Here is a 22,229-nt window from a genome sequence, read left to right as displayed (position 1 = left end):
CTCCACGTCCTTCTGGTAGTGTGGCGACCAGAATTGCACACAATATTCTAAGTGTGGCCTAACTAAAGTTCTGTACAGCTGCAGCATGACTTGCCAATTTTTATACTCTAAGCCCCGACCGATGAAGGCAAGCATGCCGTATGCCTTCTTGACTACCTTATCCACCTGCATTGCCACTTTAGTGACCTGTGGACCTGTACGCCCAGATCTCTCTGCCTGTCAATACTCCTAAGGGTTCTGCCATTTACTGTATACTTGCCACCTGCATTAGACCTTCCAAAATGCATTACCTCACATTTGTCCAGATTAAACTCCATCTGCCGTTTCTCCGCCCAAGTCTCCAACCGATCTATATCCTGCTCAATCCTCTGACAAGCCTCATCACTGTCCGCAACTCCACCAACCTTTGTGTCGTCCGCAAACTTACTAATCAGACCAGCTACATTTTCCTCCAAATCATTTATATATACTACAAACAGAGAGTGCAGTGGAGGCAGGTTGAATCAAGACATTGAAGAGGGAATTAGACTATTCTCTGCAAAGGAAGAAACTGCAGGGTTATGGGGAGAAGGCGGGGGAATGGTACTAAGTTAATTGCTCATTCAGAGAGCCGGTACAGACACAATGGGTCAAATGGCCTCCTGTGCTGTAAAATTGTGTGATTCTGTGATATAAGTGCCATTGTTTTTGTTGTAATCTCACTAGTTGCTGCTGAAGTTGCTAAATATGTACAATATTACTTCCACTTCCTGCTTTAATTGTATTCATGTCTTGTGTGGAGATCCAAAAAGTCTTGTCTTTTTCTGTTCAGTGCAGTTATTCTTTAACTAAAATGTTATCTTTGTTTTGTAGGCAAGCAGGGCACCATGAACTAGCAGACCGTTTAGTAGAGATCCAGTATGAACTCACTGATAGGCTAGCCTTCTTTCTGTGTGGAAGAAAACCAGGTGGGTGTGAAAGGAGAGCATTGGAGGATCGAGATAACAATGTTGCTCGTTAATCTTTTATTGAGATGTGCAATTCTAACCAATATTTTGCTCAAGTACTGCTCTCACGAATGCAGTTTGATGCACCAAAGAATGTTGGGTGCAAGTCTGCACCTGTGATTACAACGCACTGAGCTCTTGTTTTCAATCACTTACTGTGAGCAACTGCCAAATAGAGGCCTTGCATTTCCCCCGCAGGACGAAAGGGGCAAAGTAAAGGACTAATTCTTCTATTAAACAATTCTCCCTCATTTCTATGGTGTTGCTGAAGTTCAGAGAGAGCTTTGCAGGGTGGTGGCAGTGAGTCAATACCGTGCAGGAGGAAGATAAGACTGAGGTGAGGAAGGGATGAAAATACATGTTAGAGTTGAAGAACAGTGTGTTTCAAGGCAGGAAGAGAAGGGACGAGGTGCAGTTGCGGGCCGTACACTTTTGAAGCTGTGATAGCCCCGCCTCTTAATACCATTCCTTTGTCACCTTTTGCTGGAGAAAGAAGGGGAACAACACTTAATTCCAGCTTCGTCAACATCCCACTGCTGAACAAAAAATAGATGCAGTCCCAGAAATACATGGAATTGTAAGTCTGCTGTTGGTTGCAAGTGAATGAGAGGCAAACCATGTTATGGATGCCACTGATCTAGAGGCTAAAATAGTACTTGGCAAAGAACTAATTACTCGACTTCAAAGTTCAAAACTGTACAACTTGTGAGACAGATGAGTTATCTTCAGTCCTTTGTGAAAAATATACTTCCCATTTTAATTGTTCTGGTGCAAGACATATTAGGGTATAAATATCATGAATATGAAGCCCTTGCTTGTTGAATATGTATTATACAACACCCCTCCTCCACAGGTGAGGCCTAATGCTATGTCCAATTTAAGATGGACTCTCTCCATTTGCACAATTTAGTCAATATGCTACAGGGATATCAATCAATGAGATGGTCTTGTTTCCTCCTATTCACACTAATATGCTTTGACGGTATTTGAAAGTTCATAATTGTATTTTTTCTATGTTCACTCTTTGCAGACGGTATGTATTTATATATTTAAATACACTGAACAGGTTGGATGTAACTGGTTTTAACCAACATGACACAGAAATGCCTAATGGATTTGGAATTTTCATTGCAGTTGTGGTTTTTGGAGTAGCTTGACTCATGCTTACAGTTGTAGTAACTTTAAATAAGTTAAGGTTCCTCTGTGTGCTGGTTGTATGCCATGTCCATGATGCCTGCTAGATAAGGTGTCCATTACATTGTTTTACTGACTGGTTCTGACCTCCCTGCGCACACGCACACAGACAGACAGACACACACCTGTAAAGACCAATGCAGGTTTGGCAGGACCTCCTATAAATTTTATGTTTAAAACTGCCACCAAATTACAACCTTCCTGAATGTGCTGCATGCAGGACTCTTTCCTGTCACTCTTTACTGTTTGGCATTCATCTTTAAAGCATTGTGATCCTTGAAGTGGTGTAATGCGAAACATGAGTTGCATACCAACTCTTAAAACTTGTCAATATCCAATGATGTGTTTCTCAATTTTAAGGTTTCTTTTGAAGTGTTTATATTATGCTCTGTGGGACAACTTTCTTTCCTCATTAGCAATTCCAGTTCATAATTGGTAATGATGGCTGTGTGTTTCAAGCCCTATGGGGCATATCCACCAATCCAGACTAGGTGTAAAATCTGGTGAGATTGACAGCGTCTGAATGGGTTATTTGTTTATTGCTTTTCATGATTTTACATTTATGCTCAAATTTATTTTGCCTGCTGTGTTTTTGTTTAAACTGTACTGCAACTCAACTATCTTTCCATTCCAGATCACAAGAATGGGCAGCATTTCATAATTCCACAGATGGCTGATAGGTGAGACAGAGATTTATGTTTATTATGGCAAAGTCTAAATTGATGCTTGGCTGCCTTCTCGAGGGCAATTCGGGATGAGCAATAAATGCTGGCCTTGCCAGTGATGCCCACGTCCCTTGAATGAATGAGACAGTGTGTGCGCGCACTCCATTTTCCACTCTCGTTCTTAGTTGGTGAGGATGGTTTTAGTGCCTTTAAAAGATGATGCACCATTGCCACCAATGAGCCCAATATAAGTGGTGGGAACTGTAGTTTAATGGTTGCAGCTGGTTGTGCATAAAGCCTTGCAACAAGTAGTAAAGCTATAAGATCACAATATATAATTTTAAAAATCAGGCATTTCTATGTGCAATCTGTTAAAATTTCCAATTATAAATTCCTAACTCCACATTTAATCTTGTCAGGGTGTAAATACACCTTGCTGTTGCCATTTGCAGTTCTTCTAGACTCATCTTTCGTTTCTTTATTTGTCCCATTGCCCTACCCCCTTTTGACTTGCAGCATCATCCCTTTTGTCATTTAATGAGTCCTGCCCGATCACAGACCTTCCCTATTCTTTCCTGCCCTCCTCCCCACTTTTTCCCCTGTCTCTGTACTTGCTTATAAACTGTTAAATCTCCTCATTTCTGATGAAAGGTCATCAGCCTAAAACATTAACTCTGTTTCTGTCTCCACAGCTGCTGCCTGATCTGAGTATTTCTAGCATTTTCTGTTTTGATTTTAGAATTCCAGTGTCTGTAGTATTTTGCTTTAGTGATTAATTGCTCCCTTTCCAGTAGAAATGCAACAGCACCATTACGTGGCTGGAACATGTAATTGCATCATGATAAGTTAACGTGCAGCTTCCATCATAAATGTGACAATTGGAATTTATGATGGCCATATAAAATGAAAGACAAAATGTCTTCCTCAAAATGGAGATTGAGTTACATCTGCATACCCTGCTTCAAATCTCCCTGGCTTCTAGCATCCACGTTATTTAAACACAACCCTTGGTCTTGATTCAAAAGCAAAATACTGCAGATGCTGGAATTCTGAAATAAAAATTGGAAGAGCTGGTAAATGCTCAGCAGATCAGGCAGCATCTGTGGAGAGAGCGAAACCGAGTTAATGTTGCAGGTTGATGACCCTTCATCAGAACTGGAAGATTTTGGAGATTAACTGCTTTTAAGCAAATTAAGAGCCAGGGAAAAGAAAGAAACAAAGGGGGCAGGCAGGAAAAGAAGAAACAGGGAAGGTCTGTTATGGAGGGCAGGAGTGTTTAAATGACAAAAGAGGGATGATTCAAGGCAAAAGGAGGTGATGATGGGTCAAGAAAAGAAACACAAAATCGATCCAGAGGAGGTCTAAATGGTTACAGCCTAAAAGCAGAGGTGGGGGGAAAGCATGGAAGATCGAGCAAAATGAGGATTGCTCCTGTGGGCCAGGAACTTGTTCTTGATGCTCTGAGTTCAGTGCTATGGAAGAGCAACTAGTGAAATTTATTGCTGAGAAAATACCTGGCAGAGTTTTGTTTACTTTATTGAATTGGTGAATCACTAGATATGTACAACGCGTTGGATTTTGCACAGTCGCAGATGGGCATATGCTTGTTTTTTTAAAATTATAGCTCTGGTTCATTTGCACAGTTTTGATACTATGGGAGTTTAAATATTTGTGGCTCTGTTCCATTGTCAGTGTTTGAAAATGTGTGGAGTATAGTTTTGCTTTGAGTTGTAACCAGTCGATTCTATTTAAACTTCAGGGTGTTGTCGCTGTGGGTACCCGCATGGGTCCTAGTTATGCCTGTCTTTTTGTGGGATATGTCGAGCATTCTTTGTTCCAGTCCTACTCAGGCCCTCTCCCCCAACTCTTTTTTCGGTACATTGATGACTGTATCGGTGCCGTTTCCTGTTCCCGCCCCGAACTGGAAAACTTTATCAACTTTACTTTCAATTTCCACCCTTCTCTCACCTTTACATGGTCCATCTCTGACACTTCCCTTCCCTTCCTTGACTTCTCTGTCTCCATCTCTGGGGATAGGTTGTCTACCAATATCCATTATAAGCCCACTGACTCCCACAGCTACCTCGACTACACTTCTTCACACCCTACCTCCTGTAAGGACTCCATTCCATTCTCCAGTTTCTCCGTCTTCGATGCATCTGCTCTGATGATGCTACCTTCCATGACGGTGCTTCTGATATGATCTCCTTTTTCCTCAACCGAGAATTTCCCCCCACTGTGGTTGACAGGACCCTCAACCGTGTCCGGCCCATTTCCCGCACCTCTACCCTCACCCCTTCCCCTCCCTCCCAGAACTGTGACAGGGTTCCCCTTCTCCTCACTTTCCACCCCATCAGCCTCCATATCCAAAGGATCATCCTCCGCCATTTCTGCCACCTCCAGCATGATGCACTACCAAACGCATCTTTCCCTCCCTTCCCGTCAGCATTCCGAAGGGATCGTTCCCTCCACGACACACTGGTCCACTCCTCCATTACCCCTACCACTTCGTCCCCGTCCCATGGCACCTTCCCCTGCAATCGCAGGAGGTGTAATACCTGCCCATTTACCTCCTCTCTTCTCACTATCCCAGGCCCCAAACACTCCTTTCAGGTGAAGCAGCGATTTACTTGTACTTCTTTCAATGTAGTATACTGTATTCGCTGCTCACAATGTGGTGGTCTCTACATTGGGGAGACCAAGCGCAGACTGGGTGACCGCTTTGTGGAACACCTCCACTCAGTCCGCAAGCAGGACCCTGAGCTTCCGGTTGCTTGCCATTTCAACACACCCCCCCTGCTCTCATGCTCACATCTCTGTCCTGGGATTGCTGCAGTGTTCCAGTGAACATCAACGCAAGCTCGAGGAACAGCATCTCATCTACCGATTAGGCACACTACAGCCTACCGGACTGAACATTGAGTTCAGTAATGTCAGAGCATGACAGCCCCCATTTTACTTTCATTTTTAGTTATTTTTTCTTTTTTTCTTCATTTTTTACAATTTTTTTTGCATTTATTTCATTTCATCTTAGTTTGTTCAGTTTGCTTACCCACTGTTTTTTTTCAGGTTTGCACTTGCTGCTGTTCAATATTCAGTCCGTTAACACCTAATCTGTACTAATGCTTTGTCTTTCAACACACCATTAACATATTGTTTGCCTTTGCTCCATGACCTTTTGGTCAGCTATGTGGCCTTGTCCAATCTACACCTTCTCCTTTGTTATCTCTTGCCCCACCCCCACCTCACTTGCTTATAACCTGTGACGTTTCTAATATTTGTCAGTTCCGAAGAAGGGTCACTGACCCGAAACATTAACTCTGCTTCTCTTTTCACAGATGCTGCCAGACCTGCTGAGTATTTCCAGCATTTCTTGTTTTTATTTCAGATTTCCAGCATCTGCAATATTTTGCTTTTATTTATGTTTCCTACAGTATATTGCTTTTATTCCCTTACTCCTGTAAACAATGTTGGTTCTGTTCTTTCATTGAAATAATTATGCACCGGTGGCTGCCACCTGCTGTATTAAGTTCATAGAGCTCAATTACAAAGCTGAGGAAGTAACAGCCAGTTATACACTACACTAGTTATAGATGTTTCTTTCTTTTCCTTTCTTCCAATTTTCTTTCTTCCTCTCCTAAAGGCAATGATTCCTTACTGAATTCAGCCATCTGGTATCTGAACAAATGGCCATTTGTCAGTCACTAATGTAGGCAGTGATGGGAAGTTGTTTGGCAGGTGTGTCCTCACTTTATGTCCACAGTGGTGCAGTGGTTAGCACTGCAGCCTCACAGCTCCAGCGACCCGGGTTCAGTTCTCGGTACTGTCTGTGTGGAGTTTGCAAGTTCTCCCTGTGACCGCGTGGGTTTCCGCCGGGTGCTCCAGTTTTCTTCCACCGCCAAAGACTTGCAGGTTGATAGGTAAATTGGCCATTGTAAATTGCCCCTAGTGTAGGTAGGAGAATGGTAGGGAATATGGGATTAATGTAGGAGGGGATGTGGTCGGGAATATGGGATTAATGTAGGATTAGTATAAATGTGGTTGATGGTCGGCACAGACTCGGTGGACCGAAGGGCCAGTTTCAGTGCTGTATCTCTCTGACTCTATATGTGCACTTCTAGTGAGGTGTAGTTGGAGAGTGATCTTTTATATTTGATATATTTTAGTACATTGTTTGTTGAAGGAGGAGAATAGTATTTATAACAAAGTACTTCCCCACAATGTCTTAGCTTTTTTAAAAAAAAAACTTCTAAACATCAGAGAAATTACTCACTGGCACTACAATATCTATATTCTTGGGCCCAGGTACTGATATTACTTGGTATTGCTTTCACTAATGGCTTACACTGGGTCATGGGCTGACTGCATCTGTTGCTGACCTCAACTGAGTATATGTGAGGGTCACAATTGATCAAAAGTGTCAGGCAACCTTGTGCTGACAATATCTCTCAACATTAACAGTCTTTAGCCCTATATTGCTACTTGATCCTCAACTTGCTGTGACACTCATTGGCAGCTGTCCACCACCCTGCCCATATGATAATTCTTTATATGTGAGCTTTGCTTATGATTGCCAAAAGACTATTCAAGTGTGGGATATGCAACAGTGTAGCAATTCTGTTCTCCCACTGTCTATGTGACACATTTTCCAGTGAAGATATCACTGTGCCACTGCCTCCCCTGAAAGAAGTTCACTCAACAAGAGTAGAGAAGCCTCCTTGACAAAAATCCTATACATCATGTGTACACTGTCATCTGAACCGATGCTTTGGACACATTCTCAGGATTTGTATATTTATTTTCGGCACCCTTTTTTTGGGTAAGTTCTTCTCCGAGAATGGTACCATTCAGATGTTTATACTCTACCACTTATAGTGGGATGATTGAGATATTTCACAACTTGTCACCAGCTGACCAGAAAGGAGGGTTTTAATGAGAACTGTTATTAAGTGTTGCACTCCCGTCTGTATGTATGTGTACATACTCAACGGTGTTCTCTCTTCCTCCTTTGCCGAATTTCTGCTGGGGTACAGTATCACAACTATCAGCAATCCTCTGGTACCTCAGCAAATGGCCATTCTTGATATGAGTTCAGAGAGTGAGCATTAACAGACTATTTGGCGGCTGAAAGCTCAAGAATGTCTGTGGTGCTTGTCTTCACCCACTGTCCTCTAATTATCACTGAATAGCAGCTGGGAGTGAGGGCACAGGCTGATTTTTTTTTTTTTTTCCCTCCACTCTTGCTCCCAAGATTTTCAGGACAATTGTAACACGTCATCCTCATTGAGATCTGATTAGTTTTACACAGACTTATGATCAAAGGTCAACCTGCTTATGCATTTTTTCTGAATTCCTGCTACATTGACTTTCGAGCTGAATAATGGGGCCAAATGACATTTTATGGTGAAATGGATCTGTAAAGTCTGCAGGAGTTATTCAAAATGAATTGATCAGCGTGTAATTTTCATTTCATGCTGTTGATGCTTCAGCGATGTTAAATGTTGGTAATATTATTGTATAGCCTAATCAATAAATATCTATGCATTTCTTTCTTGAATGCAACTCTTGGGATAAAAGGCACCTGTGAGTAATACATAATAAAATAGCTACTTCTAGGCCTGATAGTTGAAGATAAGTGTAATGCATGCGAGGATGATGCTTTTTATTTTAAAACTGAAATATTGTAATGCTACAAGTGCTCCCTCCCCGTGGCCTATATTATGAGTAACGCCGTCCTGGATGACCTATGGGACTTCATGGAATCGTAAGTCATCATAGCTATTAAGACACCGTATCTAAGCATTAAAGACCATCAAATATTGTGCCAATGTTGGGTTTCCTAACTGAGCAATAAGGAAAATATTATATCTTTGTGATATTGTTGAATTTGATTTGGGAGGAAGAATTGGATCTATACCACAGGACTCTGTCAGCCCTTGGGTGAGAACACCGGAATCCTACTGGGGTACAATTCAAAGAATGTAGCACTGCACAGCTGCTCCGGCTGAAGTAAGCTAATAGGGCTGAAGACGAGGGATCTAACCTGGGATGTACCTGGTCTATACGGTTCACCATCAGACCAGGTTGTGAACTTGTACACTGAACGATCTGGGAATACCACCTTACTTTTTGTTACAGTGCCCATTTCATAGCTTCATGACTTCAACAAAACTTTGCCAAAACCTGCTGGCTGCACAGGTTTGGAAATCACAGAAAACTGTTAAAATACAATACTGTTCAGCGTTTGTTATTCAGTATTAATGGTGCTCTTTATCTTGTATCTTCAGCAGTTTAGATCTGTCAGAACTAGCGAAAGCAGCAAAGAAAAAGCTGCAATCGGTAAGTTTTGTTCTTGGACTCTTGCAACCTAATCATGTCTTAACTGTGGCAGAATATAAGTTTGGCGTACAAAGAGCCTGAATTTGAATCCTAGCTTTAGACAGATTGTGCTAAAATGCCTATTACGTGTATGCTTGGAACGATTTAGTTTCCTGTGCACATTCCTCATCAAAAACTACATATCCTCAAACATACTTCACGCAATATCATGCAGATCAGGTTCCCAGAGAGTGCAAATGGACCTTAGAAAAGTTGCATAAAATGTTTAGTTACTTTACACGTTGTACAGCAAGAACTATATAAGTGACTTATAAGCTCAGTAATATGTGCAGTTTTATTGCTGCATTTACCATATGGCCTGATTAGTTTGCCTGCTGATGGTGCCACAGTGATCATATTTAGATCACTTCGTAATTTCTGTTTCACCCTTTGCATAATGTAAAGCCCTGAATACAAGGGATTTCAAATTCTTCCAGACATAATTTCACAAACAAGATATCGACCATGTTTGCCAGACCATAAGACACACCAGGACCATAAAACACACCAGGAGGATTTTAAAAAGAAATAGTCAGGAAAAAAATATTTCAGTGCATATTTGTATTTAATATTTACATTTACCATTACAGAACAAAAACAATAATACAGCACAAAGTCTTACTGATCATAGAAGCCCAAAGAGTCCTCATCACTGCTGCCACGCTTATCACTGGTGTAATGTGAAGTGCCACTTTCTTCAAATAGTACGTCATCTTCAGTGCCATCTAGGGCATTGCTTATACCACATTTTTTGAATGGCTTCACAATTGTCTCATGTTTCACTAATTGTGATCCTTTCTCACCCACTCTTACACCTGTGAAATGGTGGGCCGCTTCATTTGCCCTATTGGTGTCGAGTTGTGATTTGGAGCCTCCATCCATTCACTCCACTCCTCGCACATGAATGCTTTAAATGGCTTGTTTGTTGAAATGTCCAGGGGCTGTAATTGTCTAGTAAGACTACCTGGAATCACACCTAGCTGCGTCTTCAACCCCCCTTTTTGTGGCCACAGATACGTGTGCCTGGAACAGCTCTCGTACTGATAGGGCTGGGTTTTTTGGATGGCCTCCTGGATGCTTTGACCACACATTCTCAGCCACAATTTCATCCTTCATCCATGTGAAATTTCAACCTTTGGTGCAGTTTTTCTCCTAAAGATCGGTAACACCGGCAGTTTTTTGCTGTCAGAACAAAAGGCCAAAGCAACAATACAGTGGGTCTTCTCCTGGCCAGACCTTTTTACTGGTATTATTTTAGCAAATTTTATGTCCACAGTCTTGCTCGATGGAACATTAAAAGATGGGGTAAATTCATCCATATTGCGTATCTGTCCAAGTTCAAGGCACATATTTTTCCTTGCATTAATCACAAACCTGCGAAATTCAGAATCTTTGCTTCGTATTCGGCAGCATCTTCTGTACTCCTGGTTCTAGTACATGTGCTTAGCCTGTGCCTTTTGATAAATCTGTAGCGCCAAGATTTTGTACCTCCAAAATCAACAGTAATGCTGCTTGCTTCCGCTACTCGTCTTTTTGGTAGATGCACATATTCCAGTTTTCCTGTGGTCTGTTCTCCAACTTTTCACCTTTTCCAGCTGTGGCCATTTTGCAGCATGCCCACGAAAAAGGTGCTTGCTCTTTTCTATTTCCATGCTCTTTGGCATACCTTACCACTTCCAGTTTGAATCCTATGGTCTAAGAAAACCGTGTTTGTTTTGTACCCATTTGGTTTACACCAGATTTTACAAAAAGCCCGTATCAAAGTACGGTGCTGTAATCACTGAACGTAAGGACCAAAGGTATAGTTGCTAAATTTGCTGATGACACAAAGTTAGGTAGGAAAGTAAGTTGTGAGGAGGACATAAGGAGGCTACAAAGGGAATATAGATAGGTTAAGTGAGTGGGCAAAGATATGGCAAATGAAGTATCATGGGGGAAAATGTGAAATTGTCCATTTTGACAAGAAGAATAAAAAGAAGCATATTATCTAAATGGTGAGAGATTGCAGAGCACTGAGATGCAGAGGGATCTGGGTGTCCTAGTGCATGAATCGCAAAAGGTTAGTATGGATGTTCAGCAAGTAATTAGGAAAGCAAATAGACTGTTGGTGTTTATTGCAAGGGGAATGGAATACATAAGTAGGGAGGGTTATGTTTCAGTTATGGCATTGGTGAGACCACATCTGGAGTACTGTGTACAGTATTGGTCTCCTTATTTAAGGAAGGATATAAATGCGTTGGAAGCCATTCAGAGAAGGTTTACTAGACTAATACCTGGAATGAGAGGATTGTCTTGTGAGGAAATGTTGGACAGGTTGGGCTTGTATCCGCTGGAATTTAGAAAACTAAGAAGCGACTTGATTGAAGCATGCAAGATCCTGAGGCGTCTTGACAGGGTGGATGTGGAAAGGATGTACTCCCTTGCGGGAGAATCTAGCACTAGGGGTCACTATTTAAAAGTAAAGGGTCACCCATTTAAGACAGATAAGAAACTTTTTCTCTCAGGGTCGTGAATCTTTGGAATTCTCTTCCTCAAAAGGCAGTGGAAGCAGATTCTTTAAATATTTTTAAGGCAGAGGTAGATAGATTCTAGATAAGCAAGGGGTGAAAGTTTATTAGGGGGAGGTAGGAATGTGGAGTTGAGGTTACATATAGATCAGCCATAACCTTATTGAATGGCAGAGCAGGCTCGTGGCCAACTTCTCCTAATTCGTATGTTTGTATGTTCGTAACTCTGAAACATGTACTAGTAATCTGTACTGCAAGGGTGACCTTCAGACCATAAGATGCACAGCAATTTTAGGTGATTTTTTTTCTAGAAAAAATGTGTGTCATATGTTCCTGCAAATACAGTATGAAGAACAGTTCATTTACAAATAACTACCCCATTCGCCTCTACCTCTGTTCTTCCAGAGAACCATCTAGGTCTTGTCAAGGTGTAAAAAGTGGCCTTTACCCATGGCTAAGGGTTTGGGCTCACTGTCGGGTGGCAGGAATTGTTATCACCTTTTCTAGCCTCTTCCCCATGTGGGGTGATGAGTGCAGTCTTTAAAGAGGATCAGTTAGTCAGTTGAAATGTGCCCCAGCCAACCAACCTCTTGCATTCAAGTCTGCAGTTATAATTCATGCAACATTGCATCCGTTAGTTCATTGTAGGGCCTCCATCTCCTCCAACAAAAAAAGAAAATGGGTTTAAGTGAAATTAGTTTGCATTGAGTCATTAATACATTCCCATCCCTCCATTTATGCTGCCAAGACAGGGAGGTCAACAAACTTTAAATGCAGTCTTTGTGGTTTAACACAGACCTCAGCTACAACTGTGCCTACTGATATTAGCAGAAGGTGAAGAAGGTTCAGAGATTCTGAGGATTCTGTGTCTCTGTAGGCCTAAATTTGAGCCCCATGTAGGATGGTCAGATTGTAGCTGGTGACCGATTTCCCTCAGGCATTTCTGCTGTTTAACGTTTCTCTCACCATTTGACCTTCCCAGAATGTATGGCGTTATTGGCAGCAAGGCTACGACTGGTATTGCTATTCAGGTTAGGAGGCACGCAAACACCTCTTCGTTTAGATTGCACTCAAGAAGCAGGAGTGAGAGCAAGATATGGTGGGTTTTTTGGGAACCAAACAGGAATATTTCAGTCTTGGCAATTTCTTTTTTGGAAATTCGTGGGGAAAAATTAACTTGGAAAGAGGTAAAGCGCTAGTGATCTCTTAATGTGCAAGTTTGTTCATTGATTTCACAATTCCTTTTCATACTTAGCGTTTTTCAAACTGCCTCTCTGTAGTTTAATGTCGAATGTAAATTAAATAGTTTCTTAAATATTCTCAAATCACTCTGGTTTATGTAGTTGCAATTTAATTACATTTTTCTCTGGAGTAGTAAAATGCTCTTTCTGCTTCTGTTTCCAGTTAAGCAATCACTTATTTGAGGAGCTAGCTATGGATGTATATGATGAAGTAGATCGAAGGGAGACTGATGCAGGTGAGCATTCAGCTGTGAAGTGTAGAATATTCTAATATTCCAGCATCTTGCTTCCTATTTTGTAAAGGGAGTTCTGCTTTAGATTATCTCTTTGAAATTGCCCTCCTTGACTTTTTGTTAAACGTTCACAGGTCTTTCTCATATAGCTTGCTTGTTACCTGAGAGCACAGCACATCAATATCGTCGGGAAAAAGCCCAGTAGCAATGATTTTAGAGTATTGGCCTCAAATTCAAACTCCAATTTTAACTAACTTTTATTCCAAGCCTGAATCTTGTTCCTGGAGGGTAGGTTTGCTAGTTTAAGCTGGGTTTGATGGGGTAGGAAGCCAGGTTTGGCTAAGGGCTCTTTTTGTTCGAAAAAATCATGTCCCCTTGCAGGATTAACTAGATTTTAAAAAAAATTCTTTCATGGGATGTGTCAATCCTAATTGCCCTTGAGAAGATGGTGGTGAGGCCCCGTCTTGAACTGCTGCAGTCTGTCTGGTGTAGGTACACCCACAGTGCTGTTAGGAAGGGCGTTCCATGTTTATTACCCAGTGACAGTGAAGGAACAGAGATATAGGTCCAAGTCAGGATGATGTGTGACTTGGAGGGGAACTTGCAGATGGAATGACATCAGTGAAAGAGTGAAAATTGTGCATTTATGTAGTGCATAATCATTTCTCTTACAAATGTCTCTAAGCATTTTGCATGTAGTGAGTTAGTTTGAAATAAGGTGCCTTTGGCTATCTAAGCAAATGCAACAGCCATGTTATGCAATAAACCACAATAAGATGAATGATGATTTAACCTGTTTTGCTGGTTCAGGGAGGACTGCTGGGTAAGAATACCAGGCTGGGGTATGCGAGTCAGAGAGAATATCTCTGATTTGATTATTCACAGTAAGTCAGTGTAAACATGTTCTGTGTAGTGTTGCTGGTTCTCTCTGTAAACCTTTCCTGGTTTACCATTTGTCAACTCCATATTCCACTCATTGCCTCATCATGTAATTGGGTAATTAAAGTTAGTGCCCAGCAGGATAGAATCATAGAAATTTACAGGATGGAAGGAGGCTATTCTGACCATCAATTAGCCATCCAACCTAATCCCTCGTTTTACAGCTCTTCTTCCATAGCCTTGTAGGTTACAGCACTTCAAGTGCATATCCAAGTACCTTTTAAATGTTATGAGAGTTTCTGCATTTACCACCCTTTCAGGCAGTGTTGTAGATCCCCACTACCCGCTGGGTGAAAAGATTTCACCTCACATCCCCTCAACCTCCTTCCTCTTAACCTTAAATTTATGCCCCCTGGACCCCTCAAACAAGGGGAATTAGGGCCTGTCTATCCACTCTATTTTGTTCCTTCATAATTTTATACATTTCAATTACGTCTCCCCTCAGCCTCCTCTGTTCTAAAGGAAAAAAGCCCTAGCCTATCCAATCTTTCTTCATAACTGAAATTCTCCAGTCCAGGCAACATCCTCATAAATCTCCTCTCTACCCTGTCTGTTGCAATTGCATCTTTACTGTAGTGTGGTGACCAGAACTGCACACAATACTTCAGCTGTGCCCTAACTAGTGTTTTATACAGTTCCAGCATAACCTCCCAGCTCTTTTAATCTATGCCTCAGCTAATAAAGGCCTTCTTGATCACCTTAACTACCAGTCCAGCCACCTTTAGGGATCTGTGGACATGTACGCCATGATTCCTCTGGTCCTCTACATTTCTCTATCCTACCATTTATTGTGTATTCTCTTGCCTTGTTAGCCTTCCCCAAATGCATTACTTCACACTTCTCCAGAGTGAACTCAATTTGCCACTGTTCCGTCCACCTGACTAGTCCATTGGTATCTTTCCTTCAGCTTTATTCTCTATTGTCAACCACACAGTCAATTTATCCTGTCCCTCGGGAAAATTTCTTGGAAAAAATTCAAAGTAAGTTAGGAACCATAATTATAAAGTTTACTAATGCTGTGCATATCTTTGTTCTGGCTACCAATTTCTGCATGACCATGTTATCTCAGCCATCTGTGTATTGCCAAGTCTTTGTGCTTCCTCACACCCTTATAGCATTTATCTTTCCACTGACCATAGTATGAAAGGTCAGCTGGTTCCCAACACTAAGCTGAGAACCGGTAATTATCTTTAAAGTGCTTATAATGCCAAAAACCATAGTTTTCACCTTAGTGAGGTGGTGAGAAAAAGAGCCAGCAGTACGGCTGCGAAGATAGAAGTTGGTAGGAGCAGTGGAGGCTGGAATCATGAACAGCAGCTATCAAGCAGTGTGTGTTTGGCTCCACCAAAAAGATTGGGACCAGCACAATGGGATGGTGGGGTGGGGTGGGGAGGAAGATGGGGGGTGTTGGCGGTGTGTAGTAGGGGTTTGGGGGGTAGGTAGGCAATGCCGCAAGTTACAGGTTGGTTGGGGTCTCTATCACTGCTTGCACTTGAACATGGCACTTTCAGGGTAAGCGGGATTGGGGGGAGGCAGGGATAGAAAATTGAGAGAGAAGCTTGGGGATGACTGTCGGAACAAGAGGGCACTTCCCCCTTTTGAGCTGGGAACAGCATACATGTGAGAGAGTGTTGGCCTGATACAGATTCAGGTGGAGGAGAGCTTATGTGTGGAGGTACTCCCAGTAAAGTCCAGGGTCAGGCAACAATTGCAACAATCACTTGTGCGATTAAGTGTTGAAAGGACGAAATACAGGCATTATTGTTACCTGTTGTAATCCTGTTACTCAAAGTATTAATATTACAAAAACATTACTAAATTGTGACAACAGGAAATAGGTGCGACAGAGGAAAAAATAGGCATTTATATATTTTATTTATATATTTATGTTATTTATGTAGCTTTCTAGATAACGTTAATTCACATGGAAGTGAAGAAACCTCCTTCATTTTGGTACAATGGGCACATAAATAGTTATACAAGACACCCCAACAGTAGGATGTTAAGTCTCAAGTAAGCTGATTTATTAGTCGTTAATTTCTGTGACATGATCAGAACTCGATCACATTAAATCTTGCAAGTGATGGATTAAAAATTAATTACTTCCAAAACAGTTTACATCTCTTTGCATTGATGGTGCTGGAGTGTGAGAAAGGAAAGCATGGATTTATAGATCAGCTTCATTACAGTTACAGAATCTACTTGGACCAGTCTCTGGATTTGGGTCTTGTACACTGAGATGCACAGTATTGGATAAATGCATTTGAATTAATTTATTTTTCTATGCACAGTTTGGCTGACAACTCAAAACCATAGCACCCTGGTAACTGAGACAACCGTCATTCCCTTCCTTCCTGTGAATCCAGAGTACTCATCAACGAGAAATCAGGCAAGGTTTTAGTAAATGCTTTGTTGCTGCAAATCTGTTAAAATGGAGGTACTAGTTGAATGAATTTTCACTTAATCCAGTTGATATCTGTATGCTTACTAGTGTCCTAAAAGTATTGTTAATACAGTGCAAGTAAATCAGCTTGTGAAAGAGAAGAAACCAGTTTGCATTTAGAGTGAAAACTCTCTTTCAGTTCTACAAAGGTTTCTACATGTAATGTGAACTTGTTTTCCAGTATTAAGAATTGCTTTTATCTCTAGTCTTAGTTGTTTTCTGTTGCTAGGTTTTTAAATTGTTGTATCTAGGTAGCCTGTAAGTTAACATTATCCATGATGTAAAGTCATTAAGTTCAGTTCTGGGGATTTGATTATCATAGAACTACTGTCTCCATTTACAACATCACGACTGCTAAGGTGATGTACACATTCAAATTCTTAGCTGTACTTTCCTTTTTATTCTACGTTGCAGGGAAGACAGAAGCTGGCACGGTTTAATGCTCATGAGTTTGCCACGCTAGTCATTGATATTTTAAGTGATGCCAAACGGAGACAACTGGGGAATCCTGTCACTAGTCCTAAAGGTGTGTGAGATTTTACTCATTTAAAATATATTGGCTTTCAAAAAGCAGTGCAGTGGAGTCTGGGTTAAAATGCAGAATCCTAATATACTATTCCCATTTACTGTCACTTTGTATAGAAGCCTTCCTTATGCAAGCATAATCTTTAGCAGGTTTATTGTATTCATCAGGACTCAACTGTATCACTGAAGTGAAAGGAGATAGGGGAGTGCCACACCTGTGCATGTATCCTAAATCTATTCCAACAATACCATTTTCCAAAGGTCAGCTGTTGGTTATCAGTTAATCAAATTGGGAGAGTTTGCTTCATGATCATTAATCCTTCATTTATTGTGGATCATTGCCCAATGACACTGAATGTACTGGCTGCCCACTCTATGATCCCCGTGGAGACCATCAACAAATGAAAAGAATCAAATCCACTGACTGACACCAATTTATGAAACCAAAAACCAAACTGACCAGATTTCACTTCTATAAATTTTACTTTATCACTCAAACCAAAACCATAAATTAAACATGAACTAACAGTTAACTCACGGTCGATGTATGTATATCTTAAAGGTTGCACGTTAACAATCAGATGTAACTAAGATAGTCCTTACTAGTCCTCTGAACAGGCTTATCAGCAAGATGGCATTGCACAGTCCAAAGTGCAACAAAATCAGGATCTTCCTCAGGTAGTTTTTCAAGTTTGTCTTCCAGGATGCCAATGCGGAAGTCATGAGGTCCCATCAATAGCGAACGATGCAAGCTTCGCTTTAATGGTTTGGTCGCCCCTTGAACCACCTCGGCCTTCATACTTCTATGCTGATGGCATGGTACCCTGGATAACCAGTGGTCACTCCTCAGTCCAGGCTTCTTTACCTGTAGCCAAACTGTTGTTTTGTAGTCTGCTTCAACTCCAAGCAGAAACTCGCAACTCTGAAAGCCTTCTTTTAAAAAAACACACACCCAGCTCTTTTAGCTGGCCTAACAGTCTGTAGAACTGTAACTTTAAAAACTTCCAGGAATATGTCCTTGGTTTAAAAAAAAAAGCTGTTTGTTTTCAATCACAGGACTATTTGTCTAACCTGTATTTGACTTTCAACCTGGAAAACCTCAGCCTCACATCAGGGACCGTCTCAAAAACCCAAACACCAGCTGTACTGCATCCCAATTTTGTAACAGCTGTTACGACAGAAAAAGTGAATAAAATGAACAGATAAGCTAGAGTTTTAGAAAGGTGTGACCTACTCAATTTTTGATGACTTTTGAAACATCTGTATCAGAGATTTCTGCTTTGCGATTGTCTCCAGTTATCTATTACTTTGTTTAGAGAATGACTTGTTTTGTTAATATTTGTCATAAAATCTCAGCAGAGGAAATATTTTGAACCATTTATTTAACAGTTTAGACTTTATTCAAAAATTTGCTATATGAATTCTTGTCATACCATGCTGTATTTTATTTACTGCAATGCTATATTTGTTAGTTCTTCACACAGTAATGCTGTATGCTTTGTCTTAGCATCATGAATATTTTCTAAAACTTTCATATACCCTTCAAAAAGCCATTCAAGTTAATTTATAATTCCTTATTTTTATTCATTTCACGGGATGTGGATATTGCTTACAAGGCCAGCATTTATTTCCCATCCCTAATTGCCCTTGAGAAGGTGGTGGTGAGCTGCCTCCTTGAACCGCTGTAGTCTACCCACAGTGCTGTTAGGGAGGGAGGTCCAAGATTTGGATCCAGAGACAGTGAAGGAACGGCGATATATTTCCATGTCAGGATGGTGTGTGCCTTGGGCAGGCATTTGCAGATAGTGGTGTTCCCACACGTCTGCTGCCCTTGTCCTTCTAGTTGGAAAAGATCATTGGTTTGGCAGGTGCTGTCAAAGGAGGTGTGGTGAATTGCTGCAGTGCACCTGGTATATGGTACACACTGCTGTCACTGTGTGTTAGTGGTGATCATAAAGTAATGCTGAGCGAAGGTCCAAGGCTTTTAGTGCAGGATAGCACTGAAGTTGAAAGTGTTAGGGTAGAAAGAAAGACTTGTATTTATATAGCACCTTTTACAACCTCAGTATGTCCCAGAGGTCTTTACAGCAATGAAGTACTTTTTTTTTTGCAGTGTAGTCACTGTTGTAATACAGAAAACACAGTGCCAATTTGCACACAGCCAAGTCCCATAAATACCTATGTGATCTTTTTCTTTTGGGCCTCCTTATCTCGAGAGACAATGGATACGCGCCTGGAGGTGGTCAGTGGTTTGTGAAGCAGCGCCTGGAGTGGCTATAAAGGCCAATTCTGGAGTGACAGGCTCTTCCACAGGTGCTGCAGAGAAATTTGTTTGTTGGGGCTGTTGCACAGTTGGCTCTCCCCTTGCGCCTCTGTCTTTTTTCCTGCCAACTACTAAGTCTCTTCGACTCGCCACAATTTAGCCCTGTCTTTATGGCTGCCCGCCAGCTCTGGCGAATGCTGGCAACTGACTCCCACGACTTGTGATCAATGTCACACGATTTCATGTCGCGTTTGCAGACGTCTTTATAACGGAGACATGGACGGCCGGTGGGTCTGATACCAGTGGCGAGCTCGCTGTACAATGTGTCTTTGGGGATCCTGCCATCTTCCATGCGGCTCACATGGCCAAGCCATCTCAAGCGCCGCTGACTCAGTAGTGTGTATAAGCTGGGGGTGTTGGCCGCTTCAAGGACTTCTGTGTTGGAGATATAGTCCTGCCACCTGATGCCAAGTATTCTCCGAAGGCAGCGAAGATGGAATGAATTGAGACGTCGCTCTTGGCTGGCATACGTTGTCCAGGCCTCGCTGCCGTAGAGCAAGGTACTGAGGACACAGGCCTGATACACTCGGACTTTTGTGTTCCGTGTCAGTGCGCCATTTTCCCACACTCTCTTGGCCAGTCTGGACATAGCAGTGGAAGCCTTACCCATGCGCTTGTTGATTTCTGCATCTAGAGACAGGTTACTGGTGATAGTTGAGCCTAGGTAGGTGAACTCTTGAACCACTTCCAGAGCGTGGTCGCCAATATTGATGGCTGGAGCATTTCTGACATCCTGCCCCATGATGTTCGTTTTCTTGAGGCTGATGGTTAGGCCAAATTGTGATAATGACCAGATAATCTGTTAGTGATCTTGGTTGAGGGATAAGTATTGACCAGGCCACTGGGGAGCTGCCCTGCTCTTCAAAATAGTGCCCTAAGGTCTTTATTGCCCACCTGAGGGGGCAGACGTGGTCTATGTTTTAATATCTTATCCAAAAGAGAGCACCACCAATAGTGCAGCGCTGTCTGCACTTGAGTGTGAACATAGGTTTTGTATTCAAATCTCTGGAAAAAGACTTGAATCCATGATCTTCTGACTCATAAGTGTTGAGGTCCAAGGGAAGAATGAGTTTCCGAATCAGTGTGATGAATCTTGATTTCAACACAATGCAGATGCACGGGGGCAGAGCACATTGTCCGTGGACCTCAGCAGAAACCAACACTTTAAGGAGAGATGGGGAGAATATTAGTAGGAAGAAAAATGTGGACATTGCAAAAAATCAGGCTGGCTGTGAGTTCCTTGCCTCTACCCTCTTCCTCCTTCCACAAACGTTCTTCTCCACACCCCCCCCCCCCCCCCTGCTCATTCCCCACCCCCCCGCCACTCCCGCAGATCCTCGCCTGAAGAATGGTCAGTTGAGTGATGTATCAGAGTTTAGCCAGCACCCATGAAACTGCCCCAGAGCTTTCTGGAGAAAGATAAGAAAACTACAAGGGGAGAAAATAAAGTCTTAAACACAACAGTCAAGGATTGCATGGTTGATTTAAAAGCTTGCTTTGCTGAAAATTGAGATTATTCATCATTACTGGTGAAAAGAGGTACTTCCAAACCAAGAGACAAGGGGAGAGAAGGAAACAATGTCCTTAATTAAATATTCTTGATTTCAATGCTTTTTTAAAAATAGTCTGCAAGGTTAGGTATACACGAGAAAAGCTGAATCTCTTTATATTTTGTGCCTGTTTATAAAAAAAATATTCTAATTCTTAAGAGTAGCAACTTATGGTCAGATGAAACCAAAATTATTTTTCCATTCAGATGAAAAGGTGAACGCTTGAAGCTTTCAGTGAAAAGTGTCCTGTCCTGTTCATGAAGTATGCAAGTGTTAGAGTTGTAGCAGCGCTTAGAAAGAATTGATATAAAGGAAATGACATTCATGGAGGACGCTATGGATGGCTTTAACTGCAGGGATATTTGGAGACTGTTTCTGTTTTGGAGGTTGGACAAAGGCCTCTACAGAAATTTGTGCCAATTACTTTTCTAGAGTGGTCACAAGACTACAGGCTGAATTCAGTCTAAAGGATCTCTTACCAAAGACAGTCAAGACTTCGGAGTCTAATATCTTTCTGATTATATTTTTTTAACCAAAATTTGTCTTTATATAATAAAGCTTTTTTTAAATGAAAATTGAAGCTGGCCTAAAATTAGTGGTTATTTGTTGCATGTATTTTTTTTTAAATTAAGCTTTTGTGTCTAATAAAATTCCATCAATGTTTTTCCTCCCCTTTCCCCCCCCCCCCACCCCCACCCCCAGCCTTCAGTTTTTTCCCACTGTTCTATAGATATTGATCACTGAAGAGTGGTAACCATGTGTTGTACCTCATCCAGGTGACCATTCTTCATGTATGTGCTGAGGCAGAATCAACAGACTATTTGACTGTGGGAACATTACAGCAGAGTCCAGTCTGTTGTCACCTGATATCAGTACCAGTGTACGTTCTAGCAAGAGTTTCAAGATAGCGGTTAGAAGTGGGAACCTTGGACTTTTCCTTTGCTTTCCCAATCTTAAGAGCTGCAAGGCAAATTGTTGCATTCTATTGCCCCATCTACTTAGGATCGGCTAACTGAGCAAGGACTAATGATTGAACCTCAGACCTTCTTGGTCTGATTTAGTTGCGCTACCAATTGTATCATAAGGAGAACTGCAGAATTCAGTGAATTTCATCTGATTTTCTCTCACTCTAAAGGAGAGCAGCACCATCCAGCTAGCTATATATGTTTTAAAAGCAAAATATTGCAGATGTTGGAAATCTGAAAGAAAAACAGAAAATGCTGGAAATACTCAGCAGGTCAGGGA

The 22,229-nt window shown here is 41.6% G+C and overlaps 1 protein-coding gene across 8 annotated transcripts in view; it reads left to right on the top strand.

The window, feature by feature from the left end:
- git2a (G protein-coupled receptor kinase interacting ArfGAP 2a) overlaps window positions 1–22,229 on the top strand; it is a 145,808-nt gene that overhangs the window by 82,173 nt on the left and 41,406 nt on the right. For 7 of the 8 annotated variants that reach the window (XM_068054771.1, XM_068054775.1, XM_068054774.1 and 4 more), the window contains exons 7-12: window positions 853–947; window positions 2,815–2,860; window positions 9,133–9,184; window positions 13,135–13,207; window positions 16,435–16,537; window positions 17,006–17,112. In XM_068054771.1, coding sequence (XP_067910872.1) covers window positions 853–947; window positions 2,815–2,860; window positions 9,133–9,184; window positions 13,135–13,207; window positions 16,435–16,537; window positions 17,006–17,112 — 476 coding nt within the window. The remainder of the gene's footprint in view (window positions 1–852; window positions 948–2,814; window positions 2,861–9,132; window positions 9,185–13,134; window positions 13,208–16,434; window positions 16,538–17,005; window positions 17,113–22,229) is intronic. The other variant, XM_068054770.1, reaches the window with a different exon arrangement.

The sequence above is a fragment of the Heterodontus francisci genome, chromosome 23 (assembly GCF_036365525.1).
Source record: "Heterodontus francisci isolate sHetFra1 chromosome 23, sHetFra1.hap1, whole genome shotgun sequence".
Taxonomy (NCBI): domain Eukaryota; kingdom Metazoa; phylum Chordata; class Chondrichthyes; order Heterodontiformes; family Heterodontidae; genus Heterodontus; species Heterodontus francisci.
This window is presented reverse-complemented; position numbering and strand designations above follow the sequence as displayed.